At 40.2% G+C, this 21092-nt stretch overlaps 1 protein-coding gene across 2 annotated transcripts in view; it reads left to right on the top strand.

The window, feature by feature from the left end:
* Positions 1-21092, top strand: part of ANKRD44 (ankyrin repeat domain 44) — a 204563-nt gene that overhangs the window by 58441 nt on the left and 125030 nt on the right. For both annotated transcript variants that reach the window (XM_011997192.1, XM_011997191.1), the window contains exons 4-8: positions 4125-4325; positions 4695-4782; positions 7387-7529; positions 8625-8837; positions 19674-19752. In XM_011997192.1, the coding sequence (XP_011852582.1) occupies positions 4125-4325; positions 4695-4782; positions 7387-7529; positions 8625-8837; positions 19674-19752 (724 nt within the window). The remainder of the gene's footprint in view (positions 1-4124; positions 4326-4694; positions 4783-7386; positions 7530-8624; positions 8838-19673; positions 19753-21092) is intronic.

Below are 21092 nucleotides of genomic sequence, written 5' to 3'. Positions count from 1 at the left end.
GATAAAAGCCTCAAATGATTATAGTAATATAGCAAAAGCCTTCAGGACTTAAGTGCAGCCTTAGGGACATCAGCCCACAGTAATGTACTGTTAACACTTACAGATTATTACTTACAGACTTTGCTGATGATTACAGCAATATATTTGTTCTACCCAAAGTTACTGAATATATACTATGTGCAAAGCACCTGCCAGGCTTTGTGGAGAGTACAGACAGTTGTATAACATTTAGACCCTTATCTAAAGCAACTTGTAATTTATAAAATTTGACATTGCTTATGGCTGCAGGGACTATGTGTAGTCATAAACAGTTACTTTTTCATGAGTAATTTATGACCACTGAAATGCAATGCACATTTGAGAGTAAAGAAACAAATATTAAGGATGATAGTTTCTAAGACACATGCCTCCTATTCTCATCTTTTCCATGTGCCACAGTGTATGTTTCTACTTCTTATTTCAAGGTTGAAGTGGCCTTTTGTTAAATAAAAAGAGTCGTAAAAAGTAGAAATTGACTGACTGCAAATGTCATGTCCAGTTACCTCCCATATGACATCCCATGACAGCCCCTCCTTTCTATTATTTCTGCATCTTGTATAGGATGGCCTGCTACAGGATGTCATCCAACAAGGCCTACAGTCCTAAAACAGAATGTTAACTGGGCTGATGCCTCCATTTGGGGGAAATACCAGAATCTTCACAGGTGTTTGTTCATTAAGAAAGAAAGGGCCAGGCACGGTGGCTCACGCCTGTAACCCCAGCACTTTGGGAGGCTGAGGCAGGTGGATCACTTGAGGTCAGGAGTTCAAGACCAGCCTGGCCAACATGGTGAAACCTTATCTGTACTAAAAATACAAAAAAATTAGCTGGACGTGGTGGCACATGCCTATAACCCAGTTACTCAGGAGGCTGAGGCAGGAGAATTGCTTGCACCTGGGAGGCAGAAGTCGCAGTGAGCTAAGTTGGCACCACTGTACTCCAGCCTGGGCGAAAAAGCGAGACTCTCTCTCAAAACAAACAAACAAACAAACAAACAAACAAACACAGGCTTTGAAGGAGCGTGATGATTCACAGTGTGCCTGCACACTGGGGCTGGCCTGTGAGCTTTTATCTTATCTGTTGTGAAAAGAATAGGTGGTCAGAAACTTTTAGAGCAATTTGATAATTTCATGCCCATTAACTTTAACAATAAAATAATTACATTTATAGTTTTTATCTTGTTTTTATTTCATTTTATTATTCTACTGATTTTTTAATTGTATTTTATAAAAGTATTGGCTCAAAAGTGATAGATTTGAAATAACTTTTTAAAAAACTAGTTCTTTACCACAGATAGTTTGAAAAGCACTGTTAAAGAAGCTTTTCTTGCTGGAGTAAAGACTTAAATGTAAAACTCAAAGCTATAAAAACTCTAGAATAAAATCTAGGCAGTTCCATTCAGGACAAAGGCATGGGCAAAGATTTCATGATGAAAACACCAAAAGCAATTGCAACAAAAGCAAAAATTGACAAATGAGATCTAATTAAACTAAAGAGCTTCTGAACAGCAAAAGAAACTGTCGTCAAAGTGAACAGGCAACCTACAGAATGGGGGAAAATTTTTGCAGTCTGTCTGTCTGACAAAGGTCTAATATCCAGAGTCTAAAAGGAACTTTAACAAATTTACCAAGAAATAAGCAACCCCTTTAAAAAGTGGGCAAAGTACGTGAACAGACACTTCTGAAAAGAAGACATTCATGTAGCCAACAAACATGAAAAAAAGCTCGACATCACTGATCAGTAGAGAAATGCAAATCGAAACCACAGTGAGATACCATCTCACACCAGTCAGTATGGAGATTATTAGAAAGTCAAGAAACGAGATGCTGGTGAGGTTGCAGAGAAAAGGAAAGCTTTTGCACTGTTGGTAGGAATAAATTAGTTCAACCATTGTGGAAGACAGTGTGGCGACTTCTTAAAGATCTAGAAGCAGAAATAGCATTTGACCCAGCAATCCAATTATAAATCATTCTATTATAAAGATACATGCACATTTATGTTCATTGCAGCACTATTCACAATAGCAAAGACGTAGAATCAACTCACATGTCCATCAGTGATAGACTGGATAAAGAAAATGTGGTACATATACACCATGGAATACTATGCAGCCATAAAAAGAAACAATATCATATCCTTTCCAGGGACACAAATGGCGCTGGAAGCCATTATCCTCAGCAAACTAACACAGGAACAGAAAACCAAACACCACACTTCCTCACTTACAAGTGGGAGCTGAACGATGAGAACAGAGGGACACATGAGAAGGAATGACACACAATGGGGCCTGTCAGTGGGGAGAAGGGAGGGAGAGCACCAGGAAGAATAGCTAACGGATGCTGGGCTTAATACCTAGGTAATGGGTTGATCTGTGCAGCAACCCACCATGGCACATGTTTACCTATATAACCTGCATATTCTGCACATGTACCCCGGAACTTAAAAGTTGAAAAAAAAAAAAAAAAACCTTTAACAGAAAAAAAGAATATTTTCTTGATTCAGAAAGTGTTCAGCTTCCCTCCTCCCCACATTAGTTTCTTTTTTACCATGTATATTTCTGCCAGAGTGAGCTCCTGGGTATTAATTTTTAGCCAATATGTGATACAGGAGAAGGCAGACTTCTTTAATTTAAAAAAATTAATTCCCTAAATAGCCATCAAATTACTCCCTTGTAAAACCAAGTTAAAGAGCTTCCAAGCTTAAAACTTTTAAAAGAGAAATGCAGTTTTTAAAAAGGTAATTATCTGTTTTTAATCAAAGTTTTGTTTTTGCCAAAATATTATATTAAATTTCTATTATATGTATTAAGCCAGTGTAGCAGACTAAAACTTTAGGATTTAAAAATGTAAATAACTACATAGAATTAACTGTTGAGTCTATTTATGTCAGGATGTTTGACTGAGACTACTCACTAAGTAAGCCTAGTAGAAAATGGCCTGTTAGAAAATGCATGAGCCCGTAAGTCAGCCAGGCTGACAGGTCATTGCCCTGGACTTCCGTCATCTGACCTATAAAATAAAGCTGCCTATGAAATGAAGGGGTCAGCCCAGATGAACCCTAGGGCCTTCTCCATTTCTAATATTCCGTACGTCTGTGAATTTAATTCCATAATCATTTTAAACTACTGTATTTTTTTTTTTTTTGAGACAGGGTCTTGCTCTGTTGCCCAGGCTGGAGTGCAGTGTCGTGATCACAGCTCACTGTGAACTGCTGAGCTCAAGTGATCCTCCCACCTCAGCCTCCTGAGTAGCTAGGACTTAGAGGTCTGCAACACCACTCCTGGTTGGTGCAAAAGTAATTGTGGTTTTTGCCATTAAAAGTAATGCAATTATTTTTGCACCTGTATATATGTTTGTTGGTTTTTTTTTTTTTAGACAGGGTTTTGTTATGTTGCCCATGCTTGGCTTCTGTGTTTTTAAGAGCTGCATGGATGACTCCATTGCATACCATAGTTGAAAGTCATAGACCAACAGGCTAGGGAGCTGACTGGGCCAATAGAAGAAAAAACATGGGAGGTCCAATGTAGGTGAAGGAACTCAACAATGGCAAAAGAAGTGACACATTCTAACATGGAAAAGATTGGGAAAAGATGGAAACAACTCATAGCTTTAAGTTGAGATGGTAACAGAGATGTTACTTTCCATCTTGACTACTTGTTGATCACACGAGGCTGGGGGTTAAGATGTTGGCAGAGAGAACCAAAGATTTATAAACTGACCCAAGAAGGTCTGAGGCCTTTTTGTCTATGGATATTTTACCCTGGCATGCACACTCGCACGCAGTGTTCTCATTTGGCCTAAGAGTGCCTTCTACATTGTAAGGACATCATCATATACTTAGAAGGTTTGTTTGATTTTAGAGTTGTACCAGGGCTCTTGGCTTGACAAAGAAAGGTAAAGTGATTCTGTCTTCATCTATGCCACTCTTTTGATCTTTATCAGATATTACCTGGCTTGTCTGGAGCTAGCCTGTAAGGTCAGGTGGCCTTTGTCTCCATAGTTCCAGGGTTTGGTGAAGCATCTTACGGCACTAAGTATTGATTGAACGTCTGTCAGTGACCTCTGCAAACTCTGCTTTTGTTGTAGGAAGCAGTACAGGTTTTGATTAAGCACTCAGCTGATGTCAATGCAAGGGACAAGAACTGGCAGACCCCTCTTCATGTGGCAGCAGCCAACAAGGCTGTCAAATGTGCAGAAGTGATCATTCCCCTGCTGAGCAGTGTCAATGTCTCCGACCGAGGGGGGCGCACAGCCTTGCACCATGCGGCTTTGAACGGCCACGTGGAGGTGGGTATTTTTATCATTCAGAATTGGAACGCTCCCTCCAGGCACTTTCAGCCGCAAGTGGAAACTGATCTTCTTGCTGAGATTTTAAAGAATGTGATGAAAACATTTGTACACCAAACCTTCAGCATCTATATCATTCTCAACTTTAGAGCCACAATGAATTGAAAAAGTAGGCTGTCACTTCAGTCTTTTCCTCTGACACACATGACACAGTTCCTGCTCTGACATCATATTTCTACTTTGTCAGAACTCTAAATCTCTGACCTGCCTTTAGATTTCATGTTAATTTGGCTCAGACCACCTGCAGGCAGTGAGGAGGCCTCACCATTACAGAATGTATGCTTGATTTCCTTGTTGGTTATCTTTCAGATGGTCAATTTACTCTTGGCCAAAGGGGCAAATATCAATGCATTTGACAAGAAGGACCGGCGTGCTCTGCACTGGGCAGCATACATGGGTAAGGATTCCATGCATGGAAAGCAAAGTACAGATAACCTTAACTAAATAAGCCACGGGTCTCTTGTTGACCATGTAGGTTTTCTCCATTCTGACTTCTTTTCAAGTTTGGGTTGCAATTGAATGAAGATTTGGTACATTTTACTGCATGCATAGTGTGCTCTAGTCGGGCAGTTGCTTTGTCAGATATTTATTTATCCTACAAAGAAGAGGAGGAATGAATCATGGCTTGGGCCTCTTTGAATGTGCTTCAGTCTGGATTGGAAAGCTGCACAGATTGTGCTTATTTTAACTTGTCATGGCAGTAAAATAAGGTGTTTTAAAAAGAAAGAGCACTGGCTAGGAAAGCAAGGACACAAATTCCATTGGTCTTTTAAAATTTATAAATATTTTTGAAAGAAACAAGAAGAAAGGAAGAAAAGACAAACTTCTGGCTATTTTATAGGTGAAGGGCACCAGAAGTACTGAGGATTATCCTGATAGTCCACTGACAACCAAACTGAAGCCTGCAGCCCTCATTCCTGCCCGCTTGGGAGAGGTCACATTTCTACGTTTTTCCTTTTCACTTGGCAAATCTCACTGACAAATGATAGATCTCACAGTTTATTCTAAGTGTAGACTTGTGGGAAATGAAGAACTAAGATATTTCCTTTGTGTTTCTAATTGGAGAACATCCTGCTATTAGAAAAATAGGATTCTATCAGCACCAAGTTGTAAACAACCTGAATACCCATCCCCAGGAGACTGTTTTGGTAAATTCTGGAAGATCCACACAAGGGGACACTTTGCAGTAACTACAGTGATGAGTCCATGAGTGTTTATTAACACAGATTCTGTGATATGTTAAGTGAAAGCATATTATAAAGCAGTATAAATAAAATAATTCTCATTTTCATTTAAAAATCTGTGCAATAACAAACCTGGAAAATATTATATGCTAAAATTTTAATTGATTGTCTCTGAGTATTTATGATTGTGGATGATTTTGGTTTTCTTTTAATACCTTTTTGCCTTTCTGAATCCTTTGTAACAAACATATGTGCCTTTTATCATCGCTTTAAAATTAACATTAATTATAGGGAGAAAGAATAGGTTGGGGCAGGGATGAAATAAAGTATGTGGCTAAAGATGGGTCTGAATGAATCCCTGTGCTTAAAAAAACAGAATCTTAAACTTTTACAAGCGTTAGCATGTTTTTTAACAAAAGTTGACATGGATTTTCGAGTTGGCTGAAGCATATGAAATGACTAGGTGGCACCTGCAGGACTGGAGCCTGTGACTGCGGGAGACAGCTGTGTAGGTCGAACACACACTAAGCTAGTGTGGATAGGACTCAAAGAATGCGAAGTTTCAAGCTTGTTCTCTGCTGATGTATACACAGTTAAAGCATTTGGATAAATGACTGTAAAGAAATCAAGTCATTGTTTTGTGTGCTATCAGGATACAAATAGGAATAATAGGCAAAACCAGGGCAAATAGCTTAAGACAGCACCACTAATAATTGAAAAAAAATTTTCTATATACAAGTCTTGGGGAGAAAAGAGTCAAATTTTAATAAAACAAGCCAATACCTCCCCCGACTCCAACACACACACGGAGTCCTGGAGTCAGTACTTGTCTTCTACCCTTCAATTTTCAGCCGCATTTAGAGCAGTGATCCTGAAGCACTGAACAGTCTTCAGTGCTGAAAGAAAGGTCAAATATGCTTTTTTGTTTGTTTATTTATTTATTTATTTATTTTTTGATACAGGGTCTTGCTCTGTTGCCCAGGCAGGAGTGCAGTGGTGCTATGTCGGCTCACTGCAGCCTCCGCCTCCCAGGTTCAAACGATTCTCGTGCCTCAGCCTCCTGAACAGCTGGGACTACAGGCGTGTGCCACCACACCCAACTAAGTTTTTAGTAAAGACGGGGTTTTAGTAGAGTATTCTTAGTAGAGACAGGATTTCACCATGTTGTGCAGGCTTATTCTATATATGGTGAATTATGGAACAGAGTAAAATATTGTAGAAAAGAATGCTAACAGGAGCTAAAACTAGAAGGGTTTTCTGTTTGGCCTCTAATTCATGAGGAAACTTTTAAGTTGAGCCATATGAAATTGCCATTTTTGTGGGTCCAAATACAGTTAAGCAGCAGTAATTTTGTATGATTAAACAGTAATCTATGGTCATTTTCATTATTTTTTTTTCTTTTATCAGTTTTTCCTAACTGAATTGTCATTGTTAAACTTTTCAGTGAGGAATGGCAATTGTTTTCAAAAGCATTGCTTTCATTTTAACACAACATTTTTTAAGGCTCTCTACTGATATCTTGGCAAAACCTCACCATTATTCATTAGCATGGTAACAGGCATCACCTAGATCTCCTTGAAGAGAAGGCTCATATGAATCATCTTTTTTCTTCCCACAGCATTTACATTATGCCTGACTATAGGAGGTACTCAATAAATATTTGTTGAATAGTTGCCATGAATATTTTCCAGTTTTTACAAATAACTCAGCAAAATACTGGTGGCAATAAAAGCTAATGGTGATAATTTAGGTGAAATGAATCAGCAAATTGTCCTATAAAGGTTAACGATGTTTTTTCTGCTGCTTTGTTTGTAAAGGCCACCTGGATGTTGTAGCATTGCTCATTAACCATGGCGCAGAAGTGACCTGTAAGGATAAGAAGGGTTATACCCCTCTGCATGCTGCAGCCTCCAATGGACAGATCAATGTTGTCAAGCATCTCCTGAACCTGGGGGTGGAGGTGAGCTATAATGAATGCATCACTGCATGGCCTGTGTATTTGTGAGATTTCTGTTATTCTAAAGTTAAATCCTGTTTGCACTTTAATTCAAGGGCAGGGGAGTTGTTTTCTAGCATCCTGTCTTTTTAAGATTTTGTGGGCAACTGGTAAAGGGCAGTGGGGGCATACACTAAGCAGAGAAAAACTGGAAACTGAATAACTTTCTATATCAACATAGATAAATATATAGACATATAGATTCTGTGTAATATTTATTAACCAGTTGTTTTTAAAGACTGGCCAAGGTTCTGCATCCCACCTTCCAAATGTAGCCTTCTAAGTCATGACTTACAGCAGAAATGGATGAATAAATGGCAGAGACAAACATCAGCAATGTCTGTTCTTGAGCTGGAGAAGTCGGACTGCTGCATTCTCCTTCTGCTGGTAGAACAGGAGCAGTGGTGAGGCTGGAACATCCTGTCCCCCAGGAAAGGAAAACCAGTTGCTATACAACCATAATGATGAAACCAGGCACCCAGGGCAGGTCTCAGAAAGCAATAGGGGACCACGGACGAAACACACCTCCTGACGGCACCACTGCTCTGCTACTAAAATGGAACCTGGTGAGGTGTCAGGCTCCAGAGCAAAACAGATATTGGGTTCTGACCTGCCTTCTGTGTTTAGGCTCCACAGCCACCTCTCCTGCCATCTCCGCAGCCACTACCTGCTATCCACTACCATTTCTTGAGGTTTGCTGTGCCCCAACCCTAGAGTGTGGGACTCTTTTTGTTCTCTTCTGATTTACTTCTCTTTTGGTGTTTTGAAAGCAGCTTTGCCCTTCACTTTTTATCCCTTTGTTAGCTGAAAAATACCTCTCCCCAGGATGAAACTTCTCTCTCTCCAGTTCATTTTTTGCCACATTGACGTTTTGCTGATCTTTACCATGGGGTGACAAGCATTCCCAAGATGACCACACTGGGGCAAGAGTAAGCTCTGAACAATTATATTGACGGATGGCTATTTCCTTTCTCTAGCCACAGCAATTATGCTTTTTGTGGAAAATGGAGTAAACTGGCTCCAATGACTTGAATCACCCTGTGTTGGACTCTTTTGCAGATTGATGAAATCAATGTCTATGGAAATACAGCGCTTCACATCGCCTGCTACAATGGACAGGATGCTGTGGTTAACGAGTTGATTGACTACGGTGCTAACGTGAACCAGCCAAACAATAATGGGTTCACCCCTTTGCATTTTGCTGCTGCCTCCACTCATGGTGCTTTGTGTCTTGAATTGTTAGTAAACAACGGGGCAGATGTTAATATTCAGGTATGACACTCTTGGTCTCTGTGTTGAATGCCTTTGCATTGAGCTTCTATTTGAGCAAAATCAACTGCTGCAAATGATACCATGTTTTAGTGAGTTAGAACCCTAAGTACTTTGACTCACACAGCCTTGTCCTGGATTTGGAGGCCATAAAAAAGTTGTGTGGAAGCTGAGGTGGGTGGATCATGAGGTCAGGGGTTCAAGACCAACCTGGCGAAGATGGTGGAAACACCATCTCTACTAAAAATACAAAAATTAGCCAGGCGTGGTGGTGGGTGCCTGTAATCTCAGCTACTCGGGAGGCTGAAGCAGAGAATTGTTTGAACCCGGGAGGCGGAGGTTGCAGTGAGCTGAGATTGTGCCACTGCACTCTAACCTGGGCAACAGAGCAAGACTCCATCTCAAACAAACAAACAAACAAACAAAAAAACAGGTTGTGTTATTTTTATCCAGGAGTGGTGGTATCAGCTGAGAGGTACCAAGGCTCCAGCCGTGTGTTCTTGTTAGCTTAGTGAATGTGTCAGGACAAATACTGGATCTCTAGGATGTTGACTTGGCCCAGAAGCTAATACTGAAGTGAATGTTGAGCTGATAGAGCAGTGCTGCTAAGAATTCAAAGGGAGGCCTAATAATGATTGTGGGCCTGTTTCCAACTCCAGTGTGGGTTTAGAGCTTCTCAGATACCTTCTTCTTCTTTTTTTTTTTTTTTTTGAGACGGAATTTTGCTCTTGTCACCCAGGCTAGAATGCAATGGCGCGATCTCAGCTTACTGCAACCTCTGCCTCCTGGGTTCAAGCGCTTCTCCTGCCTCAGCCTCCCCAGTAGCTGGGATTACAGGCACCCACCACCATGCCCAGCTAATTTTTTGTGTTATTAGTAGAGATCGTGTTTCACCATGTTGGCCAGGCTGGTCTCAAACTCTTGGCCTCAAGTGATCCACCTGCCTCATCCTCCCAAAGTGCTGGGATTACAAGTGTGAGCCACTGTGCCTGGCCAATACCTTCTTAAAGCAAACCCCAAATAGTGGCTTCAGTGATGTAGCACTGAGCTGGTCGTCACAATCATTCCTTTATTCCGCAAATTTACTACAGACTACCCAGTGCCCTCTGTTTGGTACTGAAGGAGTGCTCCAAGATGAGATTCAGTCTCTGCCCTTAAGGAATTTATAGTGTAGTAGGGAGATAACATGCCCTCAGGTAATTATGAGCAAGAGAAGATATGATGAGAAGAGGCATAAAGCATTGCAAACTGTAAGAAGCAAGTGTTGACCTGTTTTTTGCTTGGGAATAAGAAATGGAGATCGATTTTGAGCAGAGACTTGGAAGATTGATGTAGTTGAGTTGAGGAGGGATAGAGATAATTTGAGAGAGAGTGTTCCAGATAGAATAGCATGAGCAAAAAGGGGTGGGAATTCTGGATAGGAAAACCTCTAGGTAACTCGTCAGCTTGCCATGTGACAGCTAACCAAGGGGAGCTTATCACACAACATTCATAATTTGGGTGACATCACTTGAATGCATTTAGATTGTAGCAGAATATCCTAAGCTGTGCTAGGAAACCTTTTACTCAACCCAGACTTCCCTTCTTCCCAGCACACAGGGCTCCTGAAGTAAGGTCCCAGTGTATTCTGTCTCTGGTTTTGAAAAATACGATTTCTAAGGTGTAATTTCAAGAATATCACATCAATCTATTTTAATAAGCTTCTCTATTCACTATTAAAATCTTTTATTTTTTTCATAATTTCTTTTTTTTTTTAAGACGGAGTCTCGCTCTGTCGCCTGGGCTGGAGTGCAGTGGCCGGATCTCCGCTCACTGCAAGCTCCGCCTTCCGGGTTCACGCCATTCTCCTGCCTCAGCCTCATGAGTAGCTGGGACTACAGGCGCCTGCCACCTCGCCCGGCTACTTTTTTGTATTTTTTAGTAGAGATGGGGTTTCACCGTGTTAGCCAGGATGGTCTTGATCTCCTGACCTCGTGATCCACCCGACTCGGCCTCCCAAAGTGCTGGGATTACAGGCTTGAGCCACCGCGCCCGGCTTTTTTCATAATTTCTAATAGTGGTGAAAGATGTGACAAATTTTCAGAATAGCAATTGATTGTCTCGAATAGAGTATAATTTTATGAACATGCCAAGTATGGTGGCTCGGCCTGTAATCCCAGCTCCATGGGAGACTGAGGTGTAGGATTCCTTGAGCCCAGGAGTTTGAGATCAGCCTGAGCAACCTAGTGAGAGCCTGTCTGTAAAAAACTTTTTTATTTTTAATTGTGTGACAGAAAGGAGCCAGAAATGAGCTGAAATGTGATTTGACCAAGGAAGAGGACTCACCTACTCGCTGATTTTGAGCCCAGGGAGCTTGGGCCTCTCCAGGCTCTGCAGGCCACTAATAATTCTAAGGGGCCATATGATCAGACCTGAGCATTAAAAACAGTAATCTGGTCACAGAACACCAAATGCAGGAAACATAAAGGAAAATAATCGTATATATGACTTCCAAAAAAGTCTTAAATATTTATATAACAAAACAACAACAACAAAACCTCTAACATGAAATTCAAATAAGAACAACTTAGGGAAAATTTTCTTCAATATACATGATAAGCAAATAGTTAATATGCTTGATATATAAAGAGCTCATACAAATCAATAAGAAAAAGTGATCACTACTAGAAAACATGGAGCAAAAGTCAGATCACAAGCGAGAATAAAAAGTACATTAAGCTTGTGAAAAACTAGTATTACTGGTAATTAGAGAAATACAAACTAATACAAAAACGTACATTTGTGTTAAAGAATGGCAAATATCAAAATGGCTAATAATACCTAGTATTATTCAATGAAAAAATAAAAATGCAATAAAGAAATATCTCATTTTTTAATGCTAAAATGTTATGGTTATGTGTGTAGATGATGCAAAGAGAGAGAAAAATCTCTGGAGTATGTACCAATATGCTAGCAACAATTATCACTGCAGAGAGACAAAATTATGATTTAGGTCGTCCTTCCTTCCTTCCTTCCTTCCTTCCTTCCTTCCTTCCTTCCTTCTTTCCTTCCTTCCTCTTTTTTTTTTTGAGATAGAATTTTGCTCTTGTCATCCAGGCTAGAGTGCAATGGCAGGATCTCAGCTCACTGCAACTTCTGCCTCCTGAGTTCAAGTGATTCTCCTGCCTCAGCCTCCTGAGAAGCTGGGATTACAGGCACCTGCCACCATGCCCAGCTAATTTTTGTATTTTTTGTAGAGAGGGGGTTTCGCCATGCTGGCCGGGCTGGTCTCTAACTCCTGAGCTCAAGCAATCCACCCACCTCAGCCTCCCAAAGTGCTGGGATTAGAGGTGTGAGCCACCATGCCTGGCCTTTAGGTTTTTTTTCCTGTATTTGCTTTTGTCTTCTGATTGTGAAACAATGATAATTTTAAAAAATTATTTTTATTGTTATTATCATTTTTTTTTGTTGAGACAGGGTCTGGCTCTGCTGCCAGAGGTGGGATCTCGACTCACAGCAACCTCTGCCTCCCAGCTCAAGCCATCCTCTGGCCTCAGCCTTCCGAGTAGCTGGGATTACAGGTGTACACAACCACACCCTGCTAATTTTTGTATTTTTTGTAGAGACGGGGTTTTGCCATGTTACCCAGGCTGGCCACCAACTCCCGAGCTCAAGTGATCTGCCTGCCTCAGCCTCCCAAAGTCCTGGGATTACAGGCATGAGCCACTGTACCTGGCAGAGCATGTCATTTTTATATCCAGAAAAACGAGAAAGCTATTTTCACTTTTGGAAAAAAGAAAACCCAGGTGTAGCAGACTTAGAGAGAGCTGATTAGTAGATAACTAGAAATCAATAAAACTGGCATTGGTAAGAGATAATAAGGGAACAGGGGAACGGGGAGGAGCTGACTGAAGGGAGAGGCTTTGGAGAAAGACAATCAGCAAGACTTGGCGGGACATGAACTGGAGGAGTTGAAGACTAATGTAAGGATTGAAATGTGGCAAAGAGGCCAGGCGCAATGGCTCATGCCTGTAATCCCAGCACTTTGGGAGGCCGAGGTGGGTGGATCACCTGAGGTCAGGAGTTCAAGACCAGCCTGACCAACATGGTAGAACCCTGTCTCCACTAAAAATACAAAAATTGGCCAGGCGTGGTGTCTGACACCTGTAATCCTAGCACTTTGGGAGGTACAGGCAGGCAGATCACGAGGTCAGGAATTTGAGACCAGCCTGACCAACTTCGTGAAAGCCAGTCTCCACTAAAAATACAAAAATTAGCTGGGTGTGGTGGCGCGCACCTGTAATCCCAGCTACACAGGAGGCTGAGGCAGGAGAATTGCTTGAACCTGAGAGGCGTTGGTTGCAGTGAGTTGAGATCCTGCCACTGCACTCCAGCCTGGGCAACAGAGCAAGACTCTGTCAAAAAAATAAAATAAAATAAAATAAAATAGGAAGGAAGAAAGAAAGAAAGAAATTCAGTGAAGAAAGGTGGTACAGCAGAGTAGTTAAGTATTCAGTTCTGGGGCCAGACTGCCTAAATTCCAATCCTAGCCTTGACTTTTAGTATCTATATAATCATAAACAAGCTCTCTGTGTGTCTCAGTTTATGTGTGAAATTAGGGAAACAATAGTATCTTCTCCATGGAACTGCTGTGAACATTAAACAGCTTTATCACACATAAACCATGTAGAATAATATCTGCCACATGATAAGCACTAGAAAAATAGATGTTATCATTAATGTTCCTTAAGAAGGATGTCAGGAGGAAGAGTAGGCTTAGGGAGTTAAACCAATAAATACATTTAGTTTTTGAGAAGCTGATTTTTAGGTTTTGGTATAGCCAGTCTGAGAAGTTCGATAGTGTAAAATGTGGTGTTCTAGCATGAGAGACTGGTAGAGAACAGAAGAAAAAATGTAGGTTGCTTCATTCACGTAAAGGTGATTGTTGAAACCAGGAGAAAGGGACGAGACCGCCCAAGGAGAGAGTATGTAATAGCACGAGTACAGAAAGTGAGACCGCCCTTTACTCTTAGGATCAGGAGGAGGAGAAAGAGCCAGAGAAACGGATGAAAAAAGGAGTTAGAGGAGACAGGAAGGAGTGTCATGTTTTCATGAAGGTGGAAAGCAGACAGAAAAGAATGGAGCATCAAAGAGACCAAGAAACTGTCGTCTGAGGTTAGGAAGGAGTCTTTGTGTGGGGCTGAAGTCGCTGAGCATGGTGTTGAGGGGGCAGGAAGCACACGGGTGGCCAAACTGTCAATGTTCCCAAAACTGTAGACATCTGTCTTGCCATCCTGGTGTCTGAAGGACATCCTGTGAATCCTTCAAAGGGAGGGAAATTATTGGAACTTAAGGCACTCTCTTTACCAGCCTCCACTTAATTAATTCACGGGGTTGTCTGATGCGCTTCATTCCATCTGTAAAACATGCCACCGATGCTCTTGGTGCGCCCAAGACCTGAGGCTAGAAGGCTACTCTCTGGCATAGCTGCCTACTGCTTCCAGTTAACTGACCAGTGGTCAGTTCAGATTGGAGAAGGGACTTCAACTGCTGTGATACATTGGTTTTTACAGCCCCTTCTTCCCTTCCACAAATGGAGCTGAAAAGCATAATTCCTTAATTTTAATATTTATTTTTTGCCTGTGGACTGCTAATCATAACTCGAATATAAGAAATGCCATTTTAAAACTCTGAGATTTGAGTTCATTATGATTGAATCTGTGTAAATAGGATTTTGAATCAAATCTAGCCTTCATTCTCAGTCTCCCTTCATCTATTCTGTTTGTATCCTCCGATTTCCTAATTCGCTTTGAACCCTCCTTAGTTATTCCAGATCCACTCTGGATGCATGGATCATCTAACATTTCCGTAGAGCCATCCTGTCTGACTCTGGAGGTAGCTGTCTAATTAAAGTTGTTATCTCCCTGTACCACATTGCTCCTTGGATTTTGAAAGTGTTTGTAGATTGCAAGACAATTTGTATTTGTTTAGATTTTCCAAAGGTTGAGGGAAATAGCATATTGAAATGCAGCCAGTACCTACCCACATGTTCACTTTGTTTTCCTCTATTCTCAGAAAACAGTAAAAGTTATGTCTTCATGAGCAATTAAAAGATGGATGGGAAGAGGAGGAGGGATGTGTGTTCAGCCTGCATTTCACAGTTCCTCATTTTACTTTGATTGACTCTGGCTCTGTTTTTTGACTTCATAATATGAGTTTAATTGTGATAAAATAAAGATATACTTTACTGATACAATAATCCACTGATGGTTTACTTGTAATTTGTAAATAGGTAGAACACGAGAAAGTATAAAATATTTTTTCTTCCCCATTAGAGACCACATTGTAATTTCTGTAGCATCTCAAGGCTCTTTTAGTAAGCTTTCAAAGTAAGCGTTAAAGAAGGCACTAGACATAGAGCTGTGCTGGATACAACTTAGAAAGACAGACTCAGAAATTGCCATTGCCAGGTTGTCTACCTCCTGGTCACTGACATTTAGCCTGTGCATGGTCTCAGTTCTTTTCTATCTGTGGGCTCTTAGATCATTTAGCTCTAAGAGATGGGAGTTGAAACATGTCTGCTTGAAGTGGACCAGTTCCCTTCTCTGTATGTAGCAGGACCAAATTATGGAATAGGTTGTGTTGGAGAAGTTGAAGGTGAAAACTGGAATAGGCAAGAGTAGGCAGTGATAGTGACAGAGTACTTAGAACTTTGGAGAAGTGGGGAAAAGGAGAGGAATGAGTGAGCCAACCACATTCCGTCTCTCTTGCCCATAGAACCATATGAAACAAAACAAAATAAATTGGACTATGTATGGCTTTTTCACACCAGTATTTTAGATGGCTCTTCCATTGAATTAGGAAGACTTATTGGGTTTCTCACCTTATTTGACCCCACCCCTAACCCCAGGTTGGACTTAGTGTTATCCCATAGAGGCTTTATTGCTCTGTAGTAGGGCCACTGAGCTGCGTGACCCCAGGGGTGTACCATGCCACAGAGAACATTATGCTTTCAAGACCCTGGGGAGTAACAATGTCTGTAAATTTAGGGAAGGTATATGGGATATTGGAAGATGAGGAAAGAAGGCATTAGGAATAAAGGAAAAAAAGAACAGATTTCTGAGGAGACTGGTGGTCAAGAAAATATAAACACTCCTGTTAGTTCAAAGATTAATCTTCCTTAGGCAATGCTGAGTTCTGCCCTGAAAGAGTACTAACATCTGTCATAAGATATTTTAATCCTCAGTACTTTTCCTTTATGACTTGATTATGCCTAACTCAATAGAAGCACTTCTTGCTTAATTAAATGGATTATCAAAATAACAAAAATTTCAAAGCCCTAAATTCTATGGGAAAATGTAGCTAGAAAATTGGAGGGAGACTAGAAATTAAGAAAAAGATTTTCATAAAAGCTTTGAATAGATGGAAGAATTACGCATATTCTCTCTTTTGAGAATGCAAGGAATGTTTTATCTTTGTGTGCAGTTCTAGGAATAGTAGCAACAGCCAGGACCCCTGCATGATAAATTTCAATTTCTCAGATCATGAAACTCAGTAGGGTTCCCTAGTCTCAATTTTAATATTCTGAGTTCTAACTTTTAAGGGCTAAATAAAAAGTATTACCCTTTTGAGTTTCATTGGTTTTCAATAGCTTTTTGAAATAATGAGCTCCCTTTACACGCATATCATATGAACAAAGCTGCCCCAAAATGGCTGCCATGATACTCTTAATGCTTCCTGTCCCAATTTCCCCAACTTATCTACCTGTTTCCCTATGTGAAGAAAAAAATATCAGCTGTAGCCTGGACTCTGGCTATAAATGAATCCAGGCAAAGATATGCGAATATGGATGCAAAGCAATTGTCACCACTGATCATATGGCTGTTCTTTGCATTTTACCTAACTTTGGTCATCTCCATTTGCTTGTCCCTTTACCAAAGGCACAAACACTCTCAGAGAAAAGAAGGTTGTGGTGTTTGCTATCCCTGAAATGGGACTGGCTTTGCCCACCACACACTTCAGAGATCACTTCTGCTTTGTCTCTCTGCCTGCAACTTAGATAGCTACCACCAAGTTGGTGGTTATCCCTTGGTAAAGCCTTTAAGTTCCTTTCTAGGCATGGAAAATTGCTTAGCTAAATAGTGTGAAGATATTTTATAAATGCTGAAGTATTTATAGCTTTAGATATATTTAATTAATAATTACTTATGGTTTCATATTAAGAGGAAACACTGGAGCAAAATTTAAAGAAATAGCTCCACCTAGGGACAAGTTAATGCCAACTCCACAATTTCTGCCTTCTCTCTCCTTAGTTATTTATCTTGAAGTGTCATCACTTTTTAATTGGAAGCAGGTGTTTTAAATCCTTATTCCAAAGTAGTTCCCAGGTGTTTCAGTCCTTAGAACTGTGTGCAGTCCTGACAACTAAGGCCTAACTCTGGAATCAGATAACTTTTAGGAGCTCTCCTTCCCGGTATGTCTCATGGTCAACGATGGTGTTGTATCTTATTCTCTTGACTGCTCCTGTTTTTCCTCTAAAAGTATTATCAAGCTTCAACTCTCCTTTCTCAGTCTGTTCTGATTCAGGTTATACTCATATAAGATGGAGAGAAGATCCTATTATTTCTTTTCTTCCCACATCTACCTGAGAACATTGAATTACAATGATATATGCTTTTTTTTTTTTAATTAAGATGAACTTACTGTTCTAATTAAATTTTTTTTCTTGGCACAGACTATGTGTAATCCCTTTTTTATTTCTAAGAAATAGACTTATAGAATATAATAAAATTCTTGTGTTAAAACCTTGGTTTTATAACCTATTTTAGCCCGCAGTCCAAAGCAGGGGCTAAAAATGGGACCCTCTTACCCCAATTGTAGTTCAGGGCTAAGGTACAGAGGTACAGAATTCATATTTCTTTTTCTTTTTTCTTTTCTTTTTTTTTTTTTTGAGATGCAGTCTCGCTCTGTCACCCAGGCTGGAGTGCAGTGGCGCAATCTCGGCTCATTGCAAGCTCCGCCTCCTGGGTTCACGCCATTCTCCTGCCTCAGCCTCCCTAGTAGCTGGGGCTATAGGTGCCCGCCACCACACCTGGCTAATTTTTTGTATTTTTAGTAGAGACGGGGTTTCACCATGTTAGCCAGGATGGTCTCTATCTCCTGACCTCATGATCCTCCCGCCTCGGCCCTCCAAAGTGCTGGGATTACAGGGGTGAGCCACCGCGCCTGGCCCAGAATTCATATTTCTAGCAAGAATCCTGGGTGATTCAGACGTAGGCAGTCCTCAGTCCACTCTAAGAAATACTTACCTAAATTATTATTTGTTTTCCAAGATGGAGTTTTTAAAACAGTCATTTTAAAGTACAGATATTTGAATTTCATCACAAAATGAACATGCATTTTTAAAACCTCGTATTTTAACCTCAAACTTAGAGAAATGTTTCCTCTGAGACTTAGAAAAATAAGTGTTACATAGATTTTTTTGATAACAATACTTGGATGAAAATACATTCTCTCTATTGGAGATACTTTTATTCTAAAATAACAGTAATATTTTCTTTTGGGCCTATTTTCAGAATAAATTCTGTAAATTACTATTTCTTAGTTACATATGTGGTACCTTGGTATTTAGTATAATGATGATTGGTATATAGATGTTGTACATTTTCTGTGTTTTGGCTTAATCTCTGTCAGGAACTTTCATAATTTCTATCATTAATAGTAAGAAATACATGAATTCAGCACACATTCCCAGCTGATCATTCAAAAGGCAATTTCCTAAAAAGTTGCATGCCTTAGTCCTGTAACTTCTAATGAGTTGAGTGAAGTGAGAGATTCTCTTTTGGAACAATGAAAAATTATGGTTTTGTTTTTGTTTTTCTGTTTTTTTCTTTATTTACTTTCTTTTTCTTTTTTCTTTTTTTAACTTTTTTTCTTTTTTCTTTTCTTTTATTTTATTTTAAAAGTGATTTTTTTAAAAAATGGAATTATAATGCAGGGAATAGTGGAGGGTTCCAGATCAGGTTGTTTTTCTTTTCTTTTCTTTTTTTTTTTTTTGAGACAGAGTCTCACTCTGTCACCCAGGCTGGAGTGCAGTGGCACAATCTTGGCTCACTGCAACCTCTGCCTCCTGGGTTCAAGCAATTCTCCCACCTCAGCCTCCCCAGTAGCTGGGATTACAGGCATGCGCCACCATGCCTGGCTAATTTTTGTATTTTTGGTAGAGATGGCATTTCACCATGTTGGCCAGGCTGTTCTTGAACTCCTATATAAAATGATCCGCCTGCCTCAGCCTCCCAAAGTGCTGGGGTTACAGGTGTGAGCCACCGTGCCCCGCCTCAGGTCAGTTTTAAGAGTTGCAGTGATTCCGAGCCATTTGGTCAGCTTCAGCTTAAAGCGGACCATGCAAGTTAACACATTTGTCTTTTTTGTGTACTATAGACAAAGGTTGAAAAAAGCATCTTGAAGGAAACTTCCTTCTCCAGTAGATCACAGGAGAGGAATAAAGGTTTCGGATGACTGTTTTTCTAAGCTTTTAAAAAATGTGATGCTATGCAATAACTTGACAGGTCATGTGCATTTTATCTTTTCCTTTCAAAATTATCTTTGCCTCTTTTAATTGTTGATTATACTTTTATTTTATTTTATCTTTTTTAGAAGAATGTCATTCTATCACCCAGGCTAGAGTGCAGTGGTAAAATCCTAGCTCACTGCAGCCTCATGTTGATCATGCTAAATAAATAAATAAATAAATAAATGTTTTCAGGGCATTATTAGCGGTGTCCATAGGGGTGTTTCAGATTGGTGTCACTGGCTCATGAGCACCTCCATTGTTTTTCTCTCCCTCTTTTTTTTTTTTAGAGTAAAGATGGCAAAAGTCCCCTGCACATGACAGCTGTCCATGGAAGGTTCACACGGTCACAGACCCTCATTCAGAATGGTAAGAGAGATGCTTCAGTAGTGTCATTATTTCAATAGCTTCTTGTTGTGAATTTGGCTATCAGTTACCTGCATATGAAAGTCAATGCCCTGTTTTGGAGTTTTAGTAAGCATGCAATTACACCATTCTTTGATGTACTTTGCTAAAAACTGTTCATCAGACATGTCATCAACATCCACCTTAATAGTAAAAACATAAAGCCGTAGTATCACAGTCAATTTGGAGTCAGGCACAGAGCATGAGCTTGGAAATTGGAAATGATATATTTATATGGACTCAAAATCCTGTGCTTCTCACTCTGAAACTAATAAAGGTAAGTAGCATTCATTTTCTAGCAACAAATCTGAATTATTTTTAAATTTTAGAGTTCACTATAGTTTCCTAAGTTAAAACTTATTAAGCTAGTTGGGCAAAAGTAGGAAAAATGATATAACTCAGAGGAAAAGCAGGTAAGGATGTGATATAAAGGATCATAAAATCACAGGCTTAGGCGGGGCGTGGTGGCTTATGCCTGTAATCCCATGCACTTTGGGAGACCGAGGTGGGCAGATCACCTGAGGTCAGGAGTTCAAGACCAGCCTGGCCAACATGGTAAAACCCTGTCTTTACTAAAAATACAAAAATTAGTCAGGAGTGGTGGCAGGCGCCTATAATCCCAGCTACTCAGGAGGCTGAGGCAGGAGAATCGCTTGAACTCGGGAGGAGGAGGTTGCAGTGAGCCAAGATTGTGCCATTGCACTCTAGCCTGGATGACAGCGTGAGACTGTGTCTTAAAAAAAAAAAAAAAAAAAAAATCACAGGTTTGACAGAGACCTGGGAAAGTCACATAATATAGTAATATAGTAATTTTCCGGGCTCACAGCGAAAGGTATACTTGAACCATCAGGTTGTCACTGAAGTCAAAGTACTAGGGAGTATCAGTTTGCATCCTGGTTCACGTTAATAACATGGGGTCATGGCCAGCAGCATCTGTGAGTGGGTTGACTTTGACAACACAACTTCTATTAGCAAATCTTAGAGACGATTTAAAAAAACCAAAAACCAGGTTTAGTTCAGATTTTAAGCTGACATTCCAGGTCAATCCAGCAGTTCCTATTTTTAGTTGACCCAAACTTCTACTTCTCAAAATTCTGATATTAGTCAATTTCCTTGGACCTGTATTTTTCTCATCTATAAGACTTTCGGATCACATACACTTGAATTACTAGTGGCACTGAGTTATGTCTTAGGCACGCAATACTTAAAACAAAGAAGTCATTTGACATTTGGATGGAAGACCAGCCAGTGGAATTATGCTTAGGAAGCAAAATATCTGCAGCAAAGCAAGGGAAATTTGTAAG

This window comes from Mandrillus leucophaeus, unplaced genomic scaffold, assembly GCF_000951045.1.
Source record: "Mandrillus leucophaeus isolate KB7577 unplaced genomic scaffold, Mleu.le_1.0 Scaffold532, whole genome shotgun sequence".
Lineage (NCBI taxonomy): Eukaryota > Metazoa > Chordata > Mammalia > Primates > Cercopithecidae > Mandrillus > Mandrillus leucophaeus.
Note: the sequence above shows the minus strand (reverse complement) of the source record. Positions and strands in the feature narration are given on the sequence as shown.